Below are 27,167 nucleotides of genomic sequence, written 5' to 3' on the forward strand. Positions count from 1 at the left end.
ACAAGCTCAATAGTTTTACGCCTACCTATTTGCTCATTACCATACAAAGAAGTCAGCAATTAGTCAAGCAGCTTGTAATCACAACAATATTTCTACTTATTTCTTATGCTGGTGACTTATTTTAATATTCTTTTAACAACAGGTGTTGCCTTTTGTTAAACTAAATTTATTTGTTAGTCTTTATTGAATGACACAATTTTCAGATCATTAATAATGAGCAGTTTGATAGGATCTTTTAAATTTGTTACGTAGTTGAACAAATATGAAAGTACTACAATAGCTTTAAAATAATTTTAAACACTGTTTTACTTGTAAAACAATATTGATACAATATTGTACGTAACTATTTCTTAAATTGAGTTTACTATTTACTAACATTTGAATGTATAAAAAAATATGTACAAACTACTATTCAGTCATCAATTTACTTTCTTTATTTTCTAAGTGATTGCAAATTATTCATAACTTACTTAAGTTCAATATTGTAACATGTAATACACAATTATTATTGCACATAAACCATTAGACATCAGAAAATATTTACAATCTACAATGCCTTACTGTATCCGAACTACAGTATATTGTCTGAAATAAGTAGTTCACAAAATCACAGTAAATACAATAAGCAGTAAACTCTTTTTAACTACGTATAAATTCAAGATCTTTAAAGTTAATAGAAACCTAAAGAATTTAATCAATTTACGTATTTGAATGTAAACTTTATAATTCCACAAACATCACATAAAATGTACATACACTATAAAATCATTTAATTAAAGTTAAGGTTTTAATATACTATCTATCTTTCATATTCTATAAGAATAATTAAAGTACAAAAACATTATAACACATTATAACATACAAGCAATTTAGAATATTTTAATTGTAGGAATAGTTTATAAAAAATGTAAACGTGATTTATAATATACTTCAGTTTTTTTTAGTATTATTTTAAGTAGTAAGCTAAGTAGTAAGAGTTTATTAAGCTTTTGTGGGTAATAAATTTCATATCTCTTATCAAATACAAGATTATTATTTTTTTTTTTTTTTTCTCACGAAGTATAATTTTAAAAACGTTAAAAAAACAAACTAAGTTTGTGGCTTGCTTTTTGTCTTGCCGAAACAAGTAAGTCATATCAAAAAAAAAATCATTAGAAAATACGGCTAAAGCTTGTATGAAACCTGGCATAAATTATATATATATGGTTTTGTATCTATTGAAAATAAAAGTTTTAAACGATTAATTATACTTTAAAATTTATCATATAAGCAACTGTCAAGAGATATAAGTACTGTGTAAAAATTGGTATAATTATATTTTTATTATTCTATAATTTGTATTAAATAGATTTATGCAAATTCTATATTTTATTCGCGACCGGTTTCGGTGGCAAGAGATTGCGACCTTTTCAAGCAAAAATAAAATATGAAACTGCATATAACAATTTTAGTTAATTATACTGTTGTTTAAAAACTTATTCATGCGTGAAGAATATAAACAAAAATAAAAATGTTGCATATTCAAAAATTCAAGCATATCAGAGTATATTTAGGTAAAATTGGTACTAGTTTTTAAAAAAAGGATTGAATTAATATTAATATAATGAGTCAAAATAAAAAAACTGAATCCAGAGCTTTTCTTTAAAAAAAATAATAATAAGAATAATAAAATATTTATACCTTTTTTTTTTAATAATAATAAAATATTTATACCTTGAAATTTATCTAAATGAAATTAAGAATTGTCTAAAATTGTGGTTTTAAGCTAAGAGTCAACAAAACATTAATAAAACTCAAAGTCGCTGAAGATTTCAAAATCTAATTGGTATTAAGTTAACATAACAGTCAAAATTTAGACGGATTTAATAACTATCTAAAAAAATTCTAAAAATTTATCTAGGTTGAATTAAGAACTGTTTAAAAAAAACTTTTTTTCCAATTTAAGTCAAATGTCTACAAAAACTCAATGAAAAAATCAATGAAAAAATCAAAATAACCTATTTTTTACTTTAATTATGATTTGGTTTAAGTTTTGTCTGCTTTCCAGTTTATTAGTAAAAATCTGTTTCTGTGTCTGCATGAGTTCATTAGTTCCGTTCTTTTGTTGATGCAATTTGTACCGGATTCAAGGATTAGTAAAGCTTCTTTTAAGCACAACCTGCATGTCATAACTGCTGGTTTTAGTTTTTTCTCCCTTTGTAATATTTTCCAATTTATTTTGTATTTCTTATTTTCATTTTTTAATTTATGGGTTAATTTTGAGAGTTCAGTTGCTTGTTTATACTGGAGGTAGTTTTTGTCATTTGGATTGCTTTTTATTGTTGTGTTGTGTGTAGATATGCGTTTTTTTAGTTGATTACCACTTAGTCCAATGTAAATTTTTGTTAAATTATCTGTTTCTATTGTCGCCTGGTAGATTGCATTTTCTGCGCTATATTCTCCTCCTTCAAGGGGGCAAGTTTCTTTCTTTCTGCAGTTGCATGATTCATCTTTGTTTACTTTATTGTTGTTTATTACTTTTTTGTTGTGGTTTTTTATTATTGTTTCAATGTTTGACATGCAGCTGTAGCTTAATTTTATATTGTTTTTGTTTAATTATTTTTTTAACTTATTATTTTCTCCAAAGTGCTTGTTTACTATTTTTAGAAACTTTTTACCTATGTTTGTTTTTACTGATTTGCAATATGGGGGATTGAACCATATAATTTTTCTTTTCCTGTTTCTTTTTTTATCTTTAAATTCTTCTGTATAGTTAATTTCATAATTGTATCCGTTTACCTTTAAAGCATCATTATAGTCTTTTTTTTTGTTGTTGAATAGGTTTTTGTTACTTGAATTATTAAAAAGTCTGGTCTCTACCATTTTTGGGATTTGTTTGAGTATGGTTGGTGGATGGTTTGATTTTGAATTAATGTAACTTATTTTGTTGTTGTCTTTTCTATATGTGTAGAATGTATGGTTCAGTAGGTTGAAATTTAGGTCTAAGTAGTCAATCTTCTAAGAGGGGTTTTCTATAATTATATTTATGCCTATGCTTTTAGTGAATTTGTGTAATTTTTTCTTAATTTTTTCTATTTCTACATTGCTTAGTTTTTTTTCTACAGCTATAAGTCCATCATCTCTATATAATCCAATTATAAAATTTGGTAAGATATCTTTTAATCCCTGCAAAATTTATAGCCCAATTAGTTCACAAATTTCTGCCCCGTGCTTTCCACCCATTGTGATGTCAAAAAGTTTGTTTTCATCTTTGTTATTTTTCTTTTTATCCATGTTTCTTCTTGGTTATATAAGACAGATTTTGTTGCATTAAAGATTATCTTTTCTTTCTTGTGTTGTAATTTGTGTGGTTTTGTTAGCAAAATTTAGAGCATATTTTAATAATTTTTCTGTTATTGATGGGTAAAAGTTTTCTATATCAAATTTCATTAATTTGTATTTGTGCATTTCTAGGTTTTTGTACCATTTGATTACTTCTTGTGTACTTTTCCATTGGTTGTATTGGTTTGTTTTTCTTAAGTTGTTGTTGTTGTCTATGATAATTTTACTTATTTGTCCTATATCAGAATAACATGGATTTATTAGTCTGGTTTTTGGGTTATTGTTAAAGTCTACTTTGTGGTCTTTCAAAGTTATGTAGCATTGTTTGTTTGGTAAATGGTTAATTATTTTCTTTTCAAGTTTAAGATTACTTACAAATTCTTTTGCTTCTTTGTTTATGTTATTTACTATATTTTTGTCACTTTTTTTGTATTCTTTTCTGATGGATTTTAATAATAGACTGTTGTATTCATTTTTAGGTATTTTGTAAAAATTTGTGGTTTTATCTGCAGGTACTATTATATTTTTGGTTTTATTTATCATTTTTAAATCATTTGTTAGTTTGTTTTGGAAAGTGTCATTAATTTTTCTAAATTTTACTTGTTTAACTAAATTAAACATTTCATTTTCAAATTCTTTAAGTTCGTCTGTTAATTTTGGCATGAATTTGGATTTAAAGCCATATGTTTCTTTCTTTTCAAATATGTTTGTGTTATATTCTTCATCAGTACAAAAGTAAATTTTTATTTTTATCCTTCTACAAAAATTTCTAATTTTGTCCAGGAGTTTAAGTTTATATTCAGTTTTATTGCTTATGGGTATATTTTTTGTGGAATAGTCAAATTTTAATTTTTCATACACTGCCATTGTTCTTTTAGTCAATTGAAGGTGGCTCAACCTATTTATATCTATTTATACAAGCTCTTTACATCCCAGTAAATTGAGCATTCTTTTTTAGTTAAGGCAAATAACTATATAATTTGTATTAAAATATTTAAATACTGTAAACATTGAACTTATAAACCTGACTTAAAATTCTCAAAATTTGTGTGTTCTCTTTATATTTTTAAACAGCTCAACGAAAATTTTTTTAAACAACTGTTATGGGAGGATGGTACCAAGATAGAGAGCAATGTAACCACCTATTACCTATTAATACCTAGCAATGTAAAGGAGGGTATTTTATAGATCACAATTTCGGTCCACAATGCAAACAGTATCATACATTAGTGATATTTTTTTCAAACTTTATGTAGTAAGTATTTAAGTAGTTGCAAGTAGTAGTTAGTTTATTTAACAAAAACGAAAAACAAAAATGCTGAAAAAACTTTTGTTCAAGGACCCGGTGCATGAAAATGCCTCTCGGACCTCGGTCATCAAACAAAACTTTGCTACACGTAATAAATGTCTTAAAACGAACAGAACAATTTGTGCCATGGCGAGCAAAAGCCTCCACAACTTGTGGTTCGGGTTGAGCGACCTCAGAAAAAAAGGCTTATTCAGGATGATGATAGGAACGGAGTATGGTCCTTCCGATAGAAGTGTTAGGGCTTTGAAGGCATCGAACCTAACAGTGGTGATTTGTCCAACTGCGTGCATTACTGGCATTCTAAAAATGGATTTGCCATAACACCTTGTGACTCTTACAAGTAAAAAAACGGTAGCACAAAAGACTTCCATCGGCTTTGCGAAATAAAGAGCTACAACTGTTTGGATGCAGTGTAAATTTAAGCATATATTTTAATAGTTTGTTTTTATTCTAGTTTTGGGCGTTGTTTTTGAAAACTTATTTGGACTTAAAATTCTACTTATGTTGATTCAATATGAATTGTTTTAGCTTGCTTTAGCTTCGAAATAAAAAAATCACCCTTTCATATTAGCTCAAGCTTTTTTGATTGTATTAAAAAAGAAAAATTTATTTGTAAAGTTTCTAGTTCTAAAATAAATTATTTTTAATTAAAGTTTAAAGTAGTTTTTTACAAGCTTATTAACTAATGAATTTTATGTTTTTGTATGCTTTAATAGTAATAAAACTTTCTTTCATTTATTCATCTGTTAAATGTTATAATTTTTATCACTGGTTACATTGTATTCTTTTAACAACTTCAGTTTTAATTTTCTTTTATTTGTTTTTGACAATTAAACTTATGTTAAATACTCTAACTAAAAAGCTTTATTATAGCTAAAATATAAACTGTCTACTCTTTTTTTTTTATATATATTAAACTATTGTTTTCTGTACTCTTGATTTAGTTTATTGAAAAACGAAGTTTAAGCTAAAAATAGTAATTTTTTTTCAAGATAAAAATAAACTTACTGTTTGTATCTCATTAAAATTAATTAATACTCTAAACTGATTTAATTTAAAGAAAAGCGTAATATGTTGATGACTTAAAAACGTTTATCAAATATTAAAAAAAAAAAAACTCTCATTACCTTTGCTTAACATGTGTAAATAAAACAATAAAAATACACTTTATATGTATGTAAGTTTGTTATTTTGAGCCCGTAATAACTTATATCATACGATAAATTTAAAGTCTATTTTCTATAAGTTTTTTTAGTACTATATCATATAAAAACTCGTTTTTAGATGGTTTAAAAGATTTTTAAATAAGTTTTTTTAAAAATCCATATATCGTATTTTATATTTACATTTATTAAAATAATATATGTAATATAAAAAGTAACTAAAAAAAATTGTTAAACAACCTAAAAAGCACAAAATTTTTGTCAAGGTATTGGTGTACGAAAAAACCTTTCAGTTTACGATTCAAACATCAGAATTTCAGCTTTCATGTCCTAATTAAAAAATAATTAGTATTTAGCTATTCAATACAGCAAATGTAGCTATCAAGACTAAACTATTTAGTTTTCGATTGCCTTTTAAAAAATTTATAATAATTAAAATTACTTAATGTTTTAAAGAATGTTTTCAATATTTAACATTTTGTTTCACAAATACATGTTTTGCGGAACAAAATAATAATTTTTTTTAAATATGTAATTCAAAGTAGTTATTGACAATTTGAATGCTTGAATCTTAACTACAGACTACGATAAATTACTAGTTTATGGATTGAAAAAAAGTTAAAAAGTATCTTTCTAAAAAAGCTGATGTTGTAGCTTTTTTGTAGTTTTCAAAAGCTCTTACTATTTTTAACAGAATATAAAACAATACTATTGTTGATTGCTTATCGAAATGACAGTAATTACTGATGTAATAACTTAAGCAATATTTTTTTAAGTGAAGGCAAAAATGCTGATTATGTATAAGTGATATACATAATTTTAAAAGAGTGAGTTTATTTATAATTGTCGTTGTTTAAGCTAACCTGCTAGAAAAGCAGTGAATTTTTTTATTCAAAATTATTAAGTTTTTTTGTTACAGAGCAACTAACGGTCAGATTTTTTAAATAAAGCTAATGTTTCAAACATCTTAAATAAATTTTTACTAACCACTTATTTACAAAAAGAAAAAATTAACTACCAATAAATGTTTTTTAATTTTTTACTTTAATAAGAACATCTTTTGATAAATACAAATTTGTGTGGATGCGAAAAGTAAAGACATTAGAAATTTGCTTTGTTTAAGTTAATTTTTACTGCCAACAAGCTAAACTTTTTTTACGAGATCATGAAAACTCAAATGTACTCTTAATTAATTTACCTCTGTTTTTAGTTGTAAATAATTAAATGAAATCAATTTGCTTTATGCAATTGAACTATTTGTTTTTTCTGTAAAAAAACTGTCAATTTTGTTTTTTGTATTTATTTCTAATAATGCCTCTTATACATATACAATAAATTATAAAATCAATAAAGTACGTGCAATTTTTTAGATACTAATATTATAACAAGCCTAAATTTTAAATAATTTACTACGCAAAACAAATAACTGAATTATATTGTACTAATTCATTTAAATATGATTTTTAAGTTACTAAAGTTATTGAATTATGTTTTTTGCTGATTTGAGCTCAACTGTTTTCTTTTTGTTCTTTTTACTTATAACTTGAATTTAATTAATTGCTTACAACTTGAAACAGTTCAGTTTGAAGAATAAAAATGTAAAACTATGTTAAAAAGTTAAAGATTTATTTTGTGAAATAAAAATGAGTGAAAATTATTGTTAGTGAGTTTAACGCTTCTATTAAAAGTGTACTGTTAAAAAAATATTTTTGTACGTTTTTGTACAAAATAAAAACTTTAATCTACCAAAATTAAAGTAGACCTAATATATTTATTTTTCTTAATATTCAAAAAATGTGTCATTTTTATAACTAATTTAATCGTCTATATATATTTTTTAATATTGTTGTTTAATTACTGTAATAATTAATTTAGATGAAGCTAACATTTTTTTAAGTTTTAAGTTGACTATTAAACAAAATGATACAAACTAAAATTTTAAGTTTTAAATTGAAAAAACCTTTATATGAAAGATAATGTTTGTTTTCTAGATCGCATACTTGTTGTATATGTATATAAATATATGTTTATAAATTTTCACGAGTTTTTATTCAAACTATAGTGTTTTTAATTTTCTTAAATAAAAAATATTAAATAATTGACTTTAAAGGTTGAAAATCTTTATAATATTTAGATATTTAATCTAAAGTACGAAAAAAATTCTAAATGATTACGTTAGGGTAATTCTGTTTAAAATAAAAAAGTACTTTTAAACGTTTATTCTCATATGCTTTTCATATGTTAGATAATTTATTTAGTTATTTAAACAACTTTAGGTTTTTATCATTACGATTGTTTTTAAGTTGACGTGCTATCTAAAAACAAAATACTATAAAAGATTTTTTTTTTATATATTTATACAATTTTTTGATGCGTTCTTTAAAATAGAATAATAGTTTTTTATTTTAAACCTTTAAAAAGCTTGAACATTTTTACTACAACTATGTTAGAATTAATTTTTTTTCTTATATATCTATTTTAAGAATTACTTTTTTAATAATTATTAGTTTAAAGTACAAAGACAAAAATCTACATTTTAAGATAAATACACAATTACTTACTTAAAACAATAAAATAAGTCGTTCGTAGTTGTTCTTCATATTAATGATTAATTAGTACTTTGATAATGAAACGGAAAATATTTGTTGGATAGATAATAAAATAACCAACGTAAATTATTCTTTACTGACAATTTTTCATAACTTAACAAACAATTATTAAATGTAAAATTTTTTGATAACATTTGTATAAATAGACTAAAAATATACAAAATAAACTAAAAAAGCTCCACACTTTTCAGCTTCCAAATATTTGTACAAAAATTGTTTTTAATTGTTTTAGGGTTTCGGATATTTATCAGTTTATTATAAACTATAAATCTAAAAAAGACGTTTAGTTTAGTTTTAGGTTTAATTGTACAATTTTTTTATTATACCTATAGACAAACGATGTTTTAAAACAAATTAAAAATACTAAGCATTAATGATTAAAACTCTTTATAAATTAAACAAATGTACAAAATATTTCATTTAGAATATCTAATAATAAACTATAAAACGCGTTAAATTTTGTCAAAATTCGCATTTGTAGTCAAACATTTGGTTGCGTTCTTGAAGAATTTTAGTAAGTTGCAAACATGTTTTTATCATCTCATTTTCATCGTACTTTTGATATATTTTCTGATTTGTTGAGACATTAATATGATCGTGTTCTTTAACTTCAACCTATAGTTGAAACATACAAACTTGTAACAACGTAAGGTAAAATATTTTTAAAAGGCAAACATAACCGTGTTTACTAAAAATTTTTAGATTCAGAAATAATTTTATAAAGTATGTGTTAGAAAAAAACAAATGGTAGTCAAATCTGTGATAAACTATAAACTTTATAACTTAATATTTATACCTAATACAATGAATATAACGTTTAATTCTAATGATTTTGACGAGTTAATCTCCTAAAAAAGTTCAAAAAATCTTTTTGTAACCAAATACTTATTCTATTTATGTTTTCCAGCTACCATTAACATAGTTCTCTGAAGTCTTTAAATAGTTTTATAATTTGAATGATAAACAACGTAAAACTGATTCTTTTTTGGCCAAATAAAGTATAATAAATTGTTTATATTTCTATATCAATTATGTGAAAAAAAAAGTATGTACTCTTGTTAAAAGTTTCAAGTTTTTTAGAAAACTTGTAATAACACAGACATTCCTGATTAATAAGATTGAATCAGGTATTTCTAATAAATATTACCAAATTTAATACCTCAAATCCTTTGTAACTTGGTTGTACCACCCTCCTGAATCCTCCAAAACCGTCTCTCACCAACTCATAATGTCTTCTCCTCTTTGTGCGGAGGTTGATCATTATAATTGGTTCGTCAAGTTCCCATCTACCGCTATTAACTTGGGCAACTTTTGATTTGACTAGAGAACTCCTTTTCTTGTGTTCCTGGTTTGATCCCAACTTGTCGTGGAAATCTTGCAACGCGTATCTCTTGCCTCTAAATTTGACATTTAAAATATTTTTTGATATTAAAAATTAGAACTTAATCCAATATTAAAAGTTCGTATTTGTAGTTTGTAAGTATGCTATTTTGTTTTCCTGTTGCTTAAAACGTATTAATGTTTAAAGATAGTTTGTGAGGTATCAGTTTAAGCTCTTATGTTTTCAAGTAAAAATATTCTATAAAAAAATTAAATAAAGTAAAGAAGCAAGTAATTTTACCTTGATAACAGTTTTCTTTTGCAGTAAACTGTTAAAACTATTGAAAAAAGTATAAAAATTTTGCAGTGAAGTCTTTTTAATTTCATTTCAGCTGATTTTGTTCAAATCATCTATTCGAAAAAGTAGTTATTTTAGCGGAAATATACTGTATTGTATGTGTAATGAAACAGTAATAGACCTTTATATGACTTAACGTGGAAAGCTTTTATAGTGAAAGTGAGATAAGTAAAAAAACGCATGTTGATTTATTTTTCTCCTAATATATTTTCGTAAACTTGCTCATGTTTTTAAGTGTTTCTCAGTACTTCTATTATTTTTTATTGCTATTATTTAAAAATATATTATACTTTATTTCTTTAAGAATTAAATAGTTTAAAGTTTAAAAACATTAAATTTTAAATTAAATTTTTTAAGTTTAGTACAATTGTAAAGTTTATACTTTATTTTGTCCAATTTTTCTTCTTTAGTCTTGCGTTTTTTATATTTTACAAATACATAAAGTTTCCATTAAAGTTTCTTAAAAAAACCTATCAAATTATATTTTTATTTGAGAAAAACATAAATCTATAGTAAATCTTAAGGCGGATTTGGTTACCAAAACAAGTATGTAGGCTACGATTGCATTTTCTCATGTATAAAACATATTTTCATAAGAACTTTTTTGAAAACTGCTCTCAGTTTGATGTTCAGTAGCCGATATTGTTTACTAAATTAGAATTTTTTAACATCTTTTAAAGTGTGAACATTTTGCTTTTAAAGTGTTAACATTTTGCTTTTAAAGTGTGAACATTTTGCTTTTGAATTGTGCTTATAACATAATTTTTTAAAGTTACTCGGCTGGAATTTTTTTAGTCCGTATAGTCAAAAAAAAGGTTATTCTCATTCCGGCCCGCTGACTAGAAAAGTTGAGTACCATTTGTCTGAAAGAACTTCAACAAAACTTAAACAAAAATTTTTTCAGTTTTAAGTATTACTTATTCAAGTAAAATGTTATTTATGTTCAAAATAATTGTTTATATTTTTTTCAAATACAAAATAAGTTTTTTTTTTTTTGTAGTAAGCTAAACTAAGAATCAGTTTTATTTTGTCATATTCAACGACATTTATTGTTTTGTTCTAAAACTCGTAACTACTGTACATTTAACGAATAAAATACTTCTAAACTTAGTAAAACAAATAAACCATTTAAACTTTAAGCTTTAAATAAATCATTCACTACTTTTAAAATATGTTATACACAATACAACTCTTAGCATGAGTTTTACCTTAAAACTCTTAGTTTAAGTAAATATTGTTGTTTAGAAGCAAAATAAGTAGCAAAATAAGCAAAATAAGTAATTTATATGTCCTCTGTTATAAAAACATTTCAATATACTTTTAATAAATGTCTATACGATAAAAATAAGATTAAGTTTACTCTATTATTTAAAAAAAAAGTGATTCTAGAACTTTTTTTTTCTCTAAAAAGTATTTAGCATTGGTATTTGGCAACGAAAATTACAGTTTAACAGCTACTTATATAAAGAATAAGACGGAAAAATACATTTTCTGAAATAGTTCAACAGTAAGCAGTTTCGAAGTACTATAACTAAAAGACAATTTAAGAATATATATAAAAACAAACTTTTAAAAAAGTAGTCTAAAATACTCAATATAATATTTCAGACTTTTAGAAATTTTAGAGCATATAACTTGATTAACTTAAAACTACTTTTTTTTTATTAGATATAGTTTTTAATATTTTAAAAAGCTATCTTTGTCTATGAAAGGTTGTTTAAACTTGCTGACATATTTTGATTTTAAAATCTAACTGAAATAAAGTTAAATTAAGTTTAATTAGATTTATTGAATTATTTAACTTTAGCTTTTTTTCGACAAATGGGAGTTATATTTAAAACTTTACTTATAATATAATACTAACTTAACTTCAAATACTTAATTAAACAATACAGTTAATTATAAGCTTTTTTAATCTCTCAAAAACCACTATAAGAAATAAAAAAAGTGCTACTTTCATAACTAATACAAGTTTTAATCATTTTTTCTTAATTTTTTTTACTTTTGTCGAAAGTTTTAACTAGATTGATGAAATATTAGACCAAAAAACTTAACTGTGTTTTTTGTTTTAATTATTAGTGTTTGTTTAAATTCCACTCATACTTTAAAAAAAACTTCAAATTTATTTTTTTTTTTTTTTTCTTTAAATCATATAAAAGGTTAAATAATTTGCTAAAATTAAAAAACATTTGAGATTGAAACTTTACCTTCTAACGTAAAGTTTAATATATGTTTTATGTTTGTATAATGTTAGATGCTATTGTATAAAAATTCTTTTTAATTTTTTTTCTGTGGTTTTTAGAAAAATATTTAATGTTTTAAAGTTTAATAGTCTCATTTTTCACATATTTTTTCGTTTTAGAGTTTAAATTTTGACTGTGAAGTTTTTTTTTAGCTTATTATAATTTTGATTAAGTTTGGTATGCAACATGATGACCGAGAGGTCTTTTTGTGTGTCCAGGTCCTTGTACCAAAAAAATGTTGAGCAACTTTTCGTTTTTTTTCAATAAACCACTATACTAGTAGACTTTATTTATAAAATATCTACTTTTGAAAACAGCACTTTTTAAATTATAATTTAGTATATATAAAACAAAGTTTATTAGTTTTACTGTTTACAAGAGTTTTGAACATTTTCGTAGTAAAAAGTAACAAAACTTGATTACAAGTATTTAACAGTTGTGTTTTGAGTTGTGTATATTACAGACAAAACAACGATTAACTACTTCATAGTTCTTGGATCAACACGGTCAAAAATAACTTAGAAATAAATTAATTTAGTTAAACTAGCTTAACAAAAGTGAATGATGAAGGTGTAATTATTTTGATATCATTTTAAAGCATGTTTGAACAAAATTAATATTGTATAGAATCAATACCAAATTTATCTTTTCTCTAATATTGGATTTTTCAAATTGTTTTGTTTTGGAATTGCAAAATGTGGGAACTAATAAAAATACTATAAATCAGCTGTCATGTTTAATACTAATAATTATTTTCTCGTTGATATTTAAACATAATGTTAACAGCATTATTACTGAACAGACGATTTTAGAAATTAATTTCAATTATTATCAGTCAAAGGCAATGTGATAAATTAAATGAAACTAGTTTTGAAGATTTTACTTGAGTTAAAGGCTATTTTTCAAGTAAAAAACTACTTAGATAATTGCAGTAATCAATAAAATATGCTTTTTTAAGTTAAAATTGTTATTAAATAAGTAACAATAAGTCATTACAAAACACTAATTATTATATAAAGAGGCTATTTTTAAAAATCTTCCTACAAAAATTTATTTTGTATTTTGTTTACAAAACATATTATTGGCTTAAAAGTAAATTGCAGGGTCGACCCTTAATTTAGCGTTAACAAAGGTTTATATACGTTCGTTTTAAATGTTACCGGTATTTCCTTATTTCTTTTTTAATAATACAATAGAGTAAAGTACCTTTTAGATATAAGCGTTTTAACAAATAAACTATGTTTTTGAATACTTTTGAAAGTTAAGTTGTAAAACTTGAGTCTTTGTAAATGATCGGTTATAAATGCCTTTTAACACTTAAAAAGCATTTATCTAGCCTTAATAAATTAGGAGTTTTATAGTAGAGGTTTTAGAATCTCTATATTTGAGAAAACTTCATTTATAAAAGAAATGTTTCGGAAGCAAATTTATATTTGGCTATGTAACTATGATCAACTAATGTTAATGTTGGAAAAACATTTAAAGTAAAATATTTTGTTGGATGATACATATATGTAGTATACCGTATATCAAAGAAATACTTACAGTTTGTTTACTTTTGAAAAAAGAAATTAAGTTAGTTTTGTATATACTTTTTTATTAGTTAAAATATTTTTTTCAATAACAAATTATAACATTAAGTTCTACTTTGTTTCAAAATTAACGAGTTTTAATTTTTATTAAATTCAAATTATTTTTTACAATCATAATTAAAAAAAACAAATTTTTAGTACCTTAATTTTTTTTTCTGATAAAATAGCTATTTAAATAAGATATTTCTTTTTACTTGAAATAAACAAACAAAAAAGTAAGTAAAATGATAAACTGAGATTTTAAAATTAATTATACAACTTTTATTTAAAAAACTACAAAACTATAAAAATTTTTACAAAAATATTTCGATATTTATATTTTAATATAGGTAATTAATTGATTTTTGTTTTACTGCGGTAAACTTTTATCAAAATCATAAATTAATTGCATACTACTTTTAAAATGACCGTTGCCAAAGGTCAAACAAAAAGCTAAAAAACTTCTGTTAAAAACTTACAAATAGCCTTTAAATTTAATAATTAGATTTTATCTTTTTTTTTTCGTTACAATTTTAGCTTAAAAGAGTATTTTTATTGATTGTTGCAATTTATTTGATTGTTTTTTTGGAAGTTCAGCCCTTCACCAGTAAAAATCTGCCGACCCCTGAACTCAAGTAAAAGCTTTAAAATAATTACATAAATTAATTACATTACCTTGGGTTTTTATTACTTAAAAAAAATTTTTTAAATAGTAGCTTTATTATTCAGTAACAATGTTGTAAGTATTATGTTTATCTATTAACAATTAAATAGTTAAACGTGTCAGCTGATTTATATTATTTTTATTAATTCTCACATTTTGCGATCGAAAAAAACATGCTATTATAGAGTGAATTAATAGAAATAAACCTACTTAAAATACTTTTGTTAAATCAATTCAATTCAATTAAGTATTATCCTTAAGTTTTATTTGATTAAATTAAGAACTATAAATTATATGTTTTTGTTGATAATTTACACTACAGAAAACAAAAACATTAGTTTGTTTTCACTTAGATTTGTTACTGTATATTACAAAACTTTCAACCATTGGTTATTATTTTAACCAACTGTAGGAGTTTTTTTTTTTTTAATTTTTGTATTTTTGTTTCTTTATACATTTTTTTAGTTTTATTCACTAGTAAACAGAAAAAAACTATTTCAATTCTTGTTAAACAATCGATTTTAAGCTATTCAAAATTAGACTAACGTTATTTATAAGACATGATTACTACATACTCACTTTTACAACGTTCTAAATCATACTTAATTTATTTAAAGATTGTTTTCAAACTTCATAGTCTCAAAAAAATTATTCTTTATAAATAAAACAATAAGTTACAACGTACTTTCTTAAAAATGAAATATTTTATAAATAAAGTTTGCTAGCAAAAGTGGAGTTTAAAGAAACACTAATCTATACAAAAAAAAAACAAAGTTAAGTTTTTGGTTCTATCAATTAATCAATTGTGTTAAAATTGCCGCCAAAAATATAAAGATAAGAGAATAATTATAAATACCAAATCTCTTGTAAGTTTTAAAAAAATCTTTGTTGTTAAATTGTTATTGATATATTTTTAAATACCAAAAAAAAAGTTGTCCAACTTGTAATTAGTTAAACTTATTTTTCAAAAATTGTTTAGTCTTTAATATTAAAACTAAATTTTGATTAAAACTATAGATTATTTTAAGTTTTTTCCATATTAAAAAAATTTATATCATGTTTTGTTATCTCTGCTAGCTAACATGTATATGTTATTTCACCTTTAAATTTGTATGAGTTTGACTGCAAAATACAAGTCAAAAAAAAATTAAGAAGTTCTTTTTGTTTTTAACAATAAAATTTGTGGTTAAAAATAATTGTAAAAATTAATGAAATATACTTAGTAGTCTAACTTTTTTAAAGTAAAAACTCTGTAAAGTTTTTTTTTAGTATACAGCATACCACATATATGTATCTTCAATCGGTTGTAACTCCGTAGCCGTGTGTAAACATTTTTAAAAGGCTTCTCCTTTATAAATTAAGCGGTTAATAGTTGTAATTGATTCTAAACATGTAGTAAAACAAATTTTGATAAGCATAATAAGTACAACTAGTAAAATAAACAAAAACTTATCGCTACTTTTATATTAAATATATTCAACAGTAGTCTTTTTACCTTAAAAGTTTTATTATTTCCCTTAACATACAGTTGTTGAGATTTCCTTAGTCTGAATTTGTTTGTTTAAGTAGCTAAACAAACTCAAAAGTATCGTATGCTTGTTTGTCTGTTATTATATCAAAACCGAAGGTTATAAAGTTTTCAGTATAGTTTGTAAAAAAATTAAATTTAATTAATCAATTGTAAGAAAATTGTTAAAAATATAAGAAAAAATAAGGGCACTCGGTAGCTTTTTATAATTCACGGGCCAGTTTATCTTATGGAATGGCTAGCGGGTCGTAATAATTTAAAATAACTTCAATAATTAATACAAAGACTTCTTTGAACCAAAAATGTTAAAATTTAGCAAATACCAAGCACTATGAAACATTAGTTATTAATTTATGAGCCCAATTGTAGGTTCTTAACAGTAGTTTTTTTTATTTTTTTAAAATAGTATGTTTTAGCCAAAAATAAATTGTAGGTTTTTGTAACGTATTTGGCCTGCGGGTCGCAGTTTGCTGACCCCTGAATTAAATAAACCTTTGATTTTTTTTCAAAACTGTTTTTGTTCTAAGACGTTTTTAAGTAACATACCAATCGAATTTTGTGTTAATTTATATATATTATTGAATATAAGACATCAAAAATTAAAATGCAGATTGTATTTTCAGTTCTCAGCTCAATTTTTTACGGTTTTATTTTTTGTCAGTTAACATCTTTACTTAAGTAAGTTATAGTTGTGCTGTCTAGAACTAGCTAACATATTAGCATTAAGAGCTAAAACTTTGACTTGATTATGCGAGTCTTACAAACTGTGAAAATATTTTTTACATACATATTCAGTAAACTTTTTCTTTTGTTTAAAGTATTAAGTGTAAAACAACAAATGCTTAAAATAACAAACGCAGAAATAATTAAAACTGCTATAAACTTTTTACGAATAAACGTAAAAATATTATCATCGCGGTTAAAAAAAAATAATCTTTAAGAAAGACATTAAAAAACATCAAAAAAAATTTAAGCTGTTCAAAAAAATTATAAACGAAATAAAAGGACAAAATCTAGTAAAAGATAAGGTAACTGTGTCTAAAACTAAAGATAATGTTGTAAAATAAACTGTAGTCCTTTAATTTGTTAGCTTTGAGCGTTTAGCTCTTAAGGCTTTTACTGAATTTACCTTACTCATTAGGTTTAACTTAGTAATTAATAAGTATGTAATAAACTTAGTAAAAAAAATTTCTTTATTTGAGTGAGTTTATTGAAAAGTATATATAAAAACTAGAAAATAGAAGTGATAAATCAGCCAATATATCAATAGAATAAAACTGCGAATATAAACACAACAAGTGAACACCAAATTCTACAAACTAAAATGTTCTTAACAATGTTCTTAAAGAGTCTGAATGACACAATCTTAAATACAAAAATAGGTCTTCCTAATAATACTACTAATAATACAGAGTCATAATATATGTCGTGCTTCATGCACAACGACGGCTAAACTGAGCACAAAACAATACAAATAAGTATAAAGATCTTCTCAAATGAAAATCATAAAAAAAATCTTAAATTCAATTAGTGTCTTAAGGTCTTTAATTTTGTGTGCCTACCGCACGGTCTTATGGCTGAACAGAGCGTAAAAACAAAAAAATATTAAAGTTTTTTTATGTGATTTGATAAAAATTTTCTAACATCCCCTGGCGGTCATTTAAAAAACAACAAAATATAGATTTTTGTTACAAAACAAATAAGATTTTACATTATTTCCTTTTTTTTAATCAACTTTGCAATGGAGGTAAAAATACAACAAAGTACATTTTTATTTATTCAAACAAAAAATTAAATTCAAAATGTCTGCGTTTTTAACTTTCAAATTGTAAATTTTTTTTAATACATTATATTACAAAAAAAATCAAAAGCATTTTGGTAGAGCTAGGTAACTGACACTCTTGAGAATCACAAAGATGTTTTAAGTCACTAAAGTTAATCGTAAACAGAAAAATAAAATAATTTTTAAAACCTAGAATTATAAAATAACTGTGGTATTATATAGCAATGCTGATTGGTACTCTACTCGGTAGTAAAACAGTGTACGGAATTTCAAGGTTCTCGTTTCTTTTACAAATCTTTTCTTCGATCTTTTTAAGCTCTTCTTTGAACTGTAGTTTTGCTGATAACACAGACTCGTTTTTAAAATATTCATCTCGGTAGTTCCCCAAAAACACCTACAATTTTTGTTGATTCATACGAATTTTTTTAAATAAGCAAGTTGTTTCATTCATTTTTTTAGAAAAGCAACAATTTTTCATCTCCTAGTAGTTCTAATAATCTACATACAAAAACTAGTGTATAACAAATAGTTAAGGTAGTCTGTTGAATGACGAAAAAAAAACGGTCAAAACATTTGATCCTAGGACTTGATGCACGAAGAACCTTTCGGTTATCAAGTTGCTCCCCACGGATACCTTTTGACGTCTTGTCTAGGACATAAATAAAATAAAAGTTTATTAAACTTACATTATCTGCCGTGAATTGTGAGATTAGGTAAATAATTCCTAGTTGCAATGTAGTCATAAATGCGTCTGGCAAGCTTTTCATTATTCGATCTTTTGTCCCCTAAATAGTATATAGAATGGTCAATTATAGAAAACAGCTTTTTTATTAATAAATTATATCTAATTTCTTTTTTTTGTTTTTTGTTAAACAAAAGTTTTGAAAAAGTATAACTTGATATAGAGTTTTATGATTAGATTTTTAGCTGTTTTTAATTATGTTTTAAACCTTATCTGATTAAAAGTTTACTTATACTTTTAGGTGTATTATTTACTAATTTTTTGTAGTGTAGTTAAAAGTATAATAAAAAGTTTGTATTTGTACTAAAACGTAAACTTTAATAGGTTACCATATAATTCAATACCACATTTCAAACTCCGACAACATAAACTCTTATAAAGAAATTTTAGCAGTCACATTCTAAATTAGAGTTATAAAATAAATTTATTTGAAGGCCTAACTAATCAGACTAGAATTGTTAAAATAAATTGTTAAAAAAATATATAAAGGGTAAACTTCAAAAACTACTAAAATTAACCATGTTTTGGTAAGTTTCAAAACTTCTTTAAGTCATATCTTAAAAACTAAACTAATTATAAGATTAATTATAATAATTTAGATTTGATAAATAATATCTGGTGATTAGAAAAAAAGAATCTACTAAAAAAGATAATTTACAATAGTTCTGAATTTGAAATGTCGAAATTTAAACTGTTATGCGCCAATTTTATAGTCATGCTTCTTGCTTTAAGTGAAAAAAAGTACAGATACAACAATTATTTTCGTAATAGGAATTAAAGTACTTATAAATACATCTTATAAATACTTATAAATATCAACCTCTCCGCGTCGATGGCTTGGCAGTCTCATAGCCGCAGGGCCGTTTGGAATATATTTATAATGATCGTACTGGCTAAAGTTAAGTGCTGCATGTTGAACTGAACAAGTGAATATTATATACGTAATGTATTTCACCTGAAATAAAGTTATGTTACTGTCAGAATGAAGTACTGTGTATCGACTTTTGATACATACTCAATATTCTAGTATATAATGTTTTAAATTATAAACCACTATTAACTTTTAAATTTTTTATCTTAGTTTTACATATAGCTTTACTTGAGTATGACAATCTTTTATATTTTAGCTTTTTATCGGCCGTTTAGCTAGTTTTATAGTAATGGTGTTAATCTATTCTATTTTGAAGTAAATTAGGTACAGTTTAAATTTTTAATCGAAAGTTTTACTTACATGAGTAATGAATTTAGATATTTGAATTATTAAGCATCATCAACATGTATAGATTTTTATATACTGACCTGGCTACGTAAAATTTAAATTTTTAATCAAATGCTTAAATAACATGAATAATAAATTTAATAAAAACAAAGTTTTTATTTAAAACTTAAAGCGTCATGAACTTCAATATTTTTTACTAGAGTAATAAACTTCTTTATTTTAGATTTTACCGGTTGTTTTCTCCAATATTATTATAAAAGTGTGTACATTATAGGCTGAACTAAGTTAGTAAAATTCAAGATTATTTTTTTTTAAGTTACATGAGTTTGTATAAAACTTTCGAATCAAACCAATTCTTCGTGAGAGTTTATACTTGTGGGAAATCCCCTTTTATTTCCATCTTGCCACCCAATTCCCTCAGCAGCGACATCTTGCGCCCAATTTTGCAGCTCCTCGTCTTCCAAAATATCCTTGAAAAACAAAATTTTTATACAAACTTAAGTGTAACAGCTAACTATTACCAGGTTTGACTAAATTTCCTTTACTAATGTTTAATTGCAAAAGTATTAGTTTTTATACTAAAAGTAATGACAATATGACTATTTTTACATGCAATAAGTACAGATGGTAAGAGTTTATTAAAATACGGTATAACTTTTATTATTCTATTGCATACTCAATACAATCATGTCATAATAAGATTTCAATATTTTCTTCGTGTAACAAACCGAAACTTACCTTTTCTTTTTTGTAAAAAACTGACAAAAACGACTGAACAAAATTTTGAATGGCATACCACAACTTAAGAGAGTCATCTCTGTAGAAGTAGTTTGGCAAGTGGTTAGGATCATCAAGGCCTTTTAATAATTAAAATAGCATAACATTGTTTACCATAGTTATAACTGTTAATTAACAGTAATATTATGAAAGTTAAACCAACCCAAAGATTCCAAACGTTTAGGAACATTTAGATCTTCATATGTAAATTCTTTGAATGATTTTACTACAAGAGAAGGAGCACCTAAAAAACTTATTATCCAAAAACTTGAAATATATAAAACAAAAACATTAAGTAAAAATAAATAATCATAAGATTATTTTCAAAAGAATATCTAAGTGTTTTTTATTTTGCTTTAAACAGTTTACAAGTACATTTAATTACATCTTCAATTAAACAAACAACTTTTTAGTTAAAAAAAAAAAAATTAAGTAACATAATAAAACTAAACAAAAAAAAATTTAAGTATCTTATTGAATAAGTAAAAGTTACATATCAGCAAGCATACATACCTTTTCAAAAAAACAAGTGTTTTAAGCAACTCTTTTAAGAAAATTGATTTAGTTTATAATTTCGAACACAATGGCACTAACAAAACGTCATAACTTCTTTGACGATTGCCTTCGGGCCGATTAAAAAATCGCGACCTTCTGCGTTTATACAAGAAACTGTTACTAAGTGATCTCGAAGCAATTTGTAAACAGGATGTCGACTTGATAAATTTCTGAACATCGAAACTGAAATCGGTTCCATTATTGCATGAGTTTGAAAAAAGTGATAGGGTCACTGTAGAAATTTTTTCAAGTAAAACATTGGCTAAACAGTATTTGTTTATAATTAAACTAACTAATTGTTGTTTCAAATGTTTAGTTTAAATAAAAAACTGTAATGACTTAATTAAAACATCTAAGTGGTATAAATATACTTGTAATAAAAAAACCGGGATACAATTATCTGTATTCAGCTTTAAGTTTTTTTATTCTAATAAAAACAAGCAAGCTTTTTTTCATTATCACATACCTCATGCATTGAAATATCAGCTGATTTAAAATAAATTTTTGCCAATAGCCAGTCTTCATTTGTATCTCTGCGAGTGAACACTTTTTCGGGATCGTCATTTTCTAGTTGAATGACAATAGGAACAATGTCTTTTGAATTCGTAACGTAGAAAATAGCAACGGGTTTACATGAATATAGTTTGTCGCCTGATAAAGCTCTGGTGTTCGTTGGTATATCTTTTAGCATTTCTCTATAGTCGATTGCATACATTCGGCTTAACTAAATTTTTGGTAACATTGATAAGTATTTTTGTGTAAAGCTATAAATAATACTTATTAGTTCTACAATAAAAATAATTGTACTTTACTCTAACATTAATGTTTTTAAAATTTATAGTGTTTAAAAGATACTTATGGTATAAAACAATATTATTAGTGACACTGTATGAAAATTGTTTGTAAATAAAAACATTTTTTGTTAGAATTAGCATTTTTAAATGTTTTGTAAAGTAATTTCATTTACTAACTATACTAAGAAGTTGTTTAAGTATGTTTTTTTATGTAACTTAGTCGACAAAATATTTCAACTATTAGATATTATAACAAATAATTATACTCAAAAGAATCTTATACAACTACTGATAACTTAAGAATGGGTACAACTCGTTATATCACAATTTTAATTAATTACATTGTAGTAATTTGTAGTCATAAAACGAGTTAATCAAAAAATAACATCAAAAAGTATTAATTCAAACTGCTTTAGTTTTGCTAGATTTCGAAAAACTTTGATTAAAGCTAAATATTCACTTCTACAATTACAAAAAAGCACTACTTAAACATATTTTTTCCTGAGCAATGAACTAACAGAAAAGGCTTTTTCAAGCGTCATTTTTTCGTCGAGCAAATTTTCAATTTCTGTTTCGCTGATATTAAGTTCAGAAGGAATTTTGTTTATTTTGTGCAATGCAAGCGGGTTTGTACCATTCAAAACTTGTCTTCCAAATTCTCTGTCTTCTTGCCATCTTAATGTAAAAAATATGCTCTTTTTATTTAAAAACTAGACAAGTTAATAAAAAACCATACGTGTGAAAATAAGCTGGTAACTCCGAAGGAAGTTCTAATTTTTTTATCTGATTCATGTAGTCACCGAAATCCTTAAACTCAGTTCCGAAGCCGATGTAATCTTAGAAAATTGTATTCGATCTTTAGTTTTAAAACTTTTATACTTTCAAATAAATTATCTGTTTAATATGTATTGTACATAGTTGGTAAATTTTACTTGACAATTTTTCTACAAAACATAGTGTAAACCATTCATAGTTTAGCTTTTACCTTTTATATTTATAAATAATACTCTGAGAGTAAAAGTTAAAGCTTAAAAAGTTTATTTCAAAATTATCAAGTTAAAGTTTTTTTTTTTTATTATAATATATTTTGCATTTATTAGCAGCTCTATTATGTCATAGTATTAAACTGAAAAACTCAAAGCAAGTAGATAGAGACTTATGATACAACAGATTTAATACCACCATACCTTTCAGAACTTCTTTCTTGACTATACTCTTAATGCTGCTCATCAAGTCGTTTTGAAAGTCATGTTGGTCATCGCACCGGTAAAACAGATCAGGCAGTTTGTGCATGCTTTCAGCGTTGCAAAACCTCGGCAACCCCCAGCCCATGGTATCCGGAGTGGGTCGTGGGTACCATTGGTATAAAAACCTGTTCATTTCTACTTCGCGCTTGCGAACGTCTTTGACGAAGGAGCACGTTTCATTTTGCGGCAAGGATTCTTAAAATCAAAGTGTAGTAGTAACTTTTTAGGCTTTAACTTTTTTTCATTATGTTGTAAAAATTCACATTAGAATTTTGTATTTGTGTTGAAAGCCAATTTTTAAAGCATTTTAAATATTTCTTATCCTAAGTCATAGTTTGTTTAATAAAGATCAAAGCAATAAAATTTAAATAACGAAATTAAGTAAAAAATACAAAAAAACCTTCTCCAGCTACGATCCACAGTTCAGTTAAAAGCCAATTAAAAACTTTAAACTCTACTTCTTGGCCTGAAACTTCGTTCTTTACAAACACTCTTTCACAAAACCAACCTTCACTAGCTTTCGTTTTTTCAATTCCTAAAAAAAAAATCGTTCGCGATAAGCTGAAAAACTTCAAATTGCTTGAGGGAAAATTGCAAAAAATGATACTGTAAACAAAAAAAAAGTTATATATTGTTTTTGAAAAATTTTTGTGAAAACCTACTTTATACGTTGACTTAAAGTAATAGTTTTAAACAAGCATGTAACAAGCAACCAAATCTATTTATAACAAAAACAACAAAATAAAATTTTATTACTTTAAGCTGCTTTTTAGAAACTAATTACTTTATTAATTAAAACTCTACTAACGTAGACCAATACACATGGGTGTTTCAACGTTTTTAGTTTTTATTTTAAAGATATCAGTTCTTCCTTCTTCGAAGTCATCTCTAAAAATGTTGTCGAGGAGAATCCAGTCGCTCGAAACCAAACCACCTTCTCCGACCAGTTTTATGTTAATTGACGCGTCAGTAGAACCTTTTTTCCTACCTTCAGCCGTCTAGGGATGATTGTAAAATTTTAACGAAGTGTTAAAGATATTTCTTTGATTTTAAGTTTCTGGCACTTAATTCAAAAATCTGGGTAGCTGTCTAAATTGTGCGAGCAAGATAAAACTAAAGATAAAACTGCACGAAGATACTTTTGCACGAAGGGTCACTTTTGCACCAAGAATTTTTGCACGAGCAGACAATTTTGCACGGGCTAAATGTTTTTATTTTATTTTTATTATTTTTTTTTACTATCACTCTTACCCCTAACCCTTACACTCGGTCGGTGGTTTTTTTTTAATATTTTTTTTTATAATTTTTTTTTTATTGTACTATTTCTATTTCCCCTAACCCTTAACCTCGATCAGTAACTTTTTTTTTATAATTTTTTTGTTTTTTTTTTATTTAATTTTAATTATTTTTTTTTTCATAATTATACTCCCGTGCAAAAATGTAACTCGTGCAAAATTGACCCTTGGTGCAAAATCGTCTTCGTGCATTTTGTTCACTCGTGTAATTTTGTTTCCTCATGCAATTTTGGCTTTGAGCAAATTTGGCTTCGTGCAACTTTGTACACTCGTGAAATTTTGTTCTCGTGCAATTTAGTCAGCTCGTGCAGTTAAGTAACCTCGTGCATTTTTGTCTTCGTGCAGTTTAAACCCGTTCCCCAAAAATCTATGTTAACCGAAACAAAGCCAGTATGCAAATTAAAACAGGTTGTTAATTCTCAATGGTTAAAAAAAGTTTTTACCTAATAAAGTTTAATTCTTTATGAAAATCAAGCATATTTGTTTTTTATTTTATAAAAAGCAAATATATAAAGTACTTACTTTTGTTTTAATGGTATACTTAACTAAATCCATTGTTTTCTGTAAACTATAATTCCTGTTAGTTAAGGTTTCTTCAAAACACGTTTGATATTTCTAAAAAAAACTGTTGCTTTTTAATTGCTTACAATTGTCTATGTACTGTACATTGTACATCGTAATAAGTAGTAAAATATTATAAAATAGAAGTAAACATATTTTTATACAATTAGATATAATAGATCATTTTACTATTAGTATGATCAAACACACCTGCTAAACAAAATGTAATATAATTTACTTTTTAAAGGAAAAGTAAAGAAAAATAAAAGCTGTTTTGGTTTGCTAGTATCGTTTATTCTAAAGCTGTATAAGTTACTTAGTAGCTTTCTAATACACAAAAAGGTTGTACTGAATACAACACAAAAACATAGAAACATATTTGAAATCATATTATAAATTATATTCTGTGTAAAAGTTGTATTTTAATTTTGGTCTGTTGAAAAAACCTGAAAAAATTTATTTTTTACTTTTTTATTTAGTTGTAAATTTGAAAATAAAAATTTTGTTGAATGCATCTTGTACTACCACTGAATAAGTTTTTTTTTAACCAGGGAATATGATATGTTTATTTTACTATATGAATTAAAACTAAATTAAATGTTTTGAAAACAAGTTGTAAACTGTACTTTTTTGATATAAGGGCTTGACTAGTCTTAGTTCTTAACAAACACTACTTTTTTCTAAACATTTTTATTCGAAATAAAAACAGATACACAAATAATAGAAATATTTAAACAGCCTTAATATTCTACTGAAGGTTTTTAGTAAACTTTATAAACTGTCGATAAAAAATAAACTTGAAACAATTTAAAGCAAAAACTGATCTAAAAAAACGTTCAAGACGTTCACATTTGTTGCAATTTTATGTTATGCTTCATTTAGTTCGCTCGATATTTGAGTGCCGAAAAAAAAAACAATGAAAATATTTTATTTTCTTCCAACATACCGTTATAATGGAGGTTTATTGAGAATATCACACAAATAAGTTTCAGTGGTACGCACTCAATCACGTGTATAAAACTTATTTAAATAGATTCGTTAAAGTTTTTTTTACAAATGACTAAAAACATGTTACTGAAAATCAGTAGCGTAGTGATGTCAATAGATTACAATTATATATTTATTTTCCCAGCCGTAAAATGATTACTTTTTGAAAAACAATTTTTTTCTAATTAAACATACTATTGTTTACAAAGTAAATCAAGATAAAAGAAATTTTACTCCACTAAACAATAAAACGAATTTTTATGAAGTTCAATTTATAAAGCGGTTGAATAAAATGATAAAACAAGCTGTTTCTAGCTTTGCCAATCTATTATATTGCAAGTAAGAAAACAGGTCAGAGTTAAGTTATTCTTGTAATATTTCATGTGGTTGTTTTTATATATGTTTGTAAACTTATAAAGCAAGCTTATACTTACTGTAACTTTTGAAGCTTTTTAACCTTTACATGTCTACTTGTGTGTCAATAATACTTAAACCAAGTATTTACATTTTAAACAAAAAACTAACTTATATAAAACTTTTAAACGGTTTTAAGGCATAAAAATTGAATAAAAATATTCTGGAAATAAAGTTTGACTATTTGTTAACGAAATATAAATAAATATTCCAAAGTAGCCATACATCTTTATTGCCAGCAGCTAAAAAAGCTATCAAAGCTAATATTAAGTAAAAACAAATCGAGATTCGAATTCGGTAGTAAAATTTCATGCGTAAGAAAACATACAACTATACTCGATACAGTTTTGTGATTAACGAAACGCAAAGCTGAAATATTCACAACTTTTTAGTGTATAATTATCAATACCTTTTCGAAGTATGCCAATATTCAAATAAAAGTTATGTTTATTTAGTTTTCTACTTTTAAGGTATGTTTAATGTATATTTTTTTATGTAGTGGATGTTTGTTTGTTGAACGACAAAAAAAGCGCACAAACTATTTGGTTCTAGCTAGAACCTTTCTGTTATCGAGTTGCACACCACTTGGATATTTTTTAACGTCTTGTCCAGGACTATTCGTAGTATTAATTAAAACTTCTCATTAGTAATCTTAAACTAAATGTGTTTTAATACTAATTTTTTTAATACTATTTCATTTATGAACA

At 24.7% G+C, this 27,167-nt stretch overlaps 1 protein-coding gene across 1 annotated transcript; it reads right to left on the reverse strand.

Moving 5' to 3' along the window:
- Window positions 1–18,083: 18,083 nt before the first annotated feature.
- LOC145828706 (allene oxide synthase-lipoxygenase protein-like) lies at window positions 18,084–25,124 on the reverse strand. The gene is made up of 14 exons (XM_082936462.1): window positions 25,021–25,124; window positions 24,012–24,201; window positions 23,604–23,738; window positions 23,144–23,398; window positions 22,693–22,792; window positions 22,475–22,631; window positions 21,629–21,886; window positions 21,202–21,382; window positions 20,771–20,851; window positions 20,569–20,687; window positions 20,181–20,300; window positions 19,432–19,566; window positions 18,556–18,654; window positions 18,084–18,263 (listed from the first exon to the last, which is right to left on the reverse strand). The coding sequence occupies exons 1-14, from the start codon at window positions 25,051–25,053 to the stop codon at window positions 18,084–18,086; spliced, it is 2,043 nt and encodes a 680-aa protein (XP_082792588.1). The 5' UTR covers window positions 25,054–25,124.
- Between the last annotated feature and the right edge of the window lie 2,043 nt (window positions 25,125–27,167).

The sequence above is a fragment of the Thalia democratica genome, chromosome 2, assembly GCF_965202585.1.
Source record: "Thalia democratica chromosome 2, ktThaDemo2.hap1.1, whole genome shotgun sequence".
In the NCBI taxonomy this organism is placed as follows: domain Eukaryota; kingdom Metazoa; phylum Chordata; class Thaliacea; order Salpida; family Salpidae; genus Thalia; species Thalia democratica.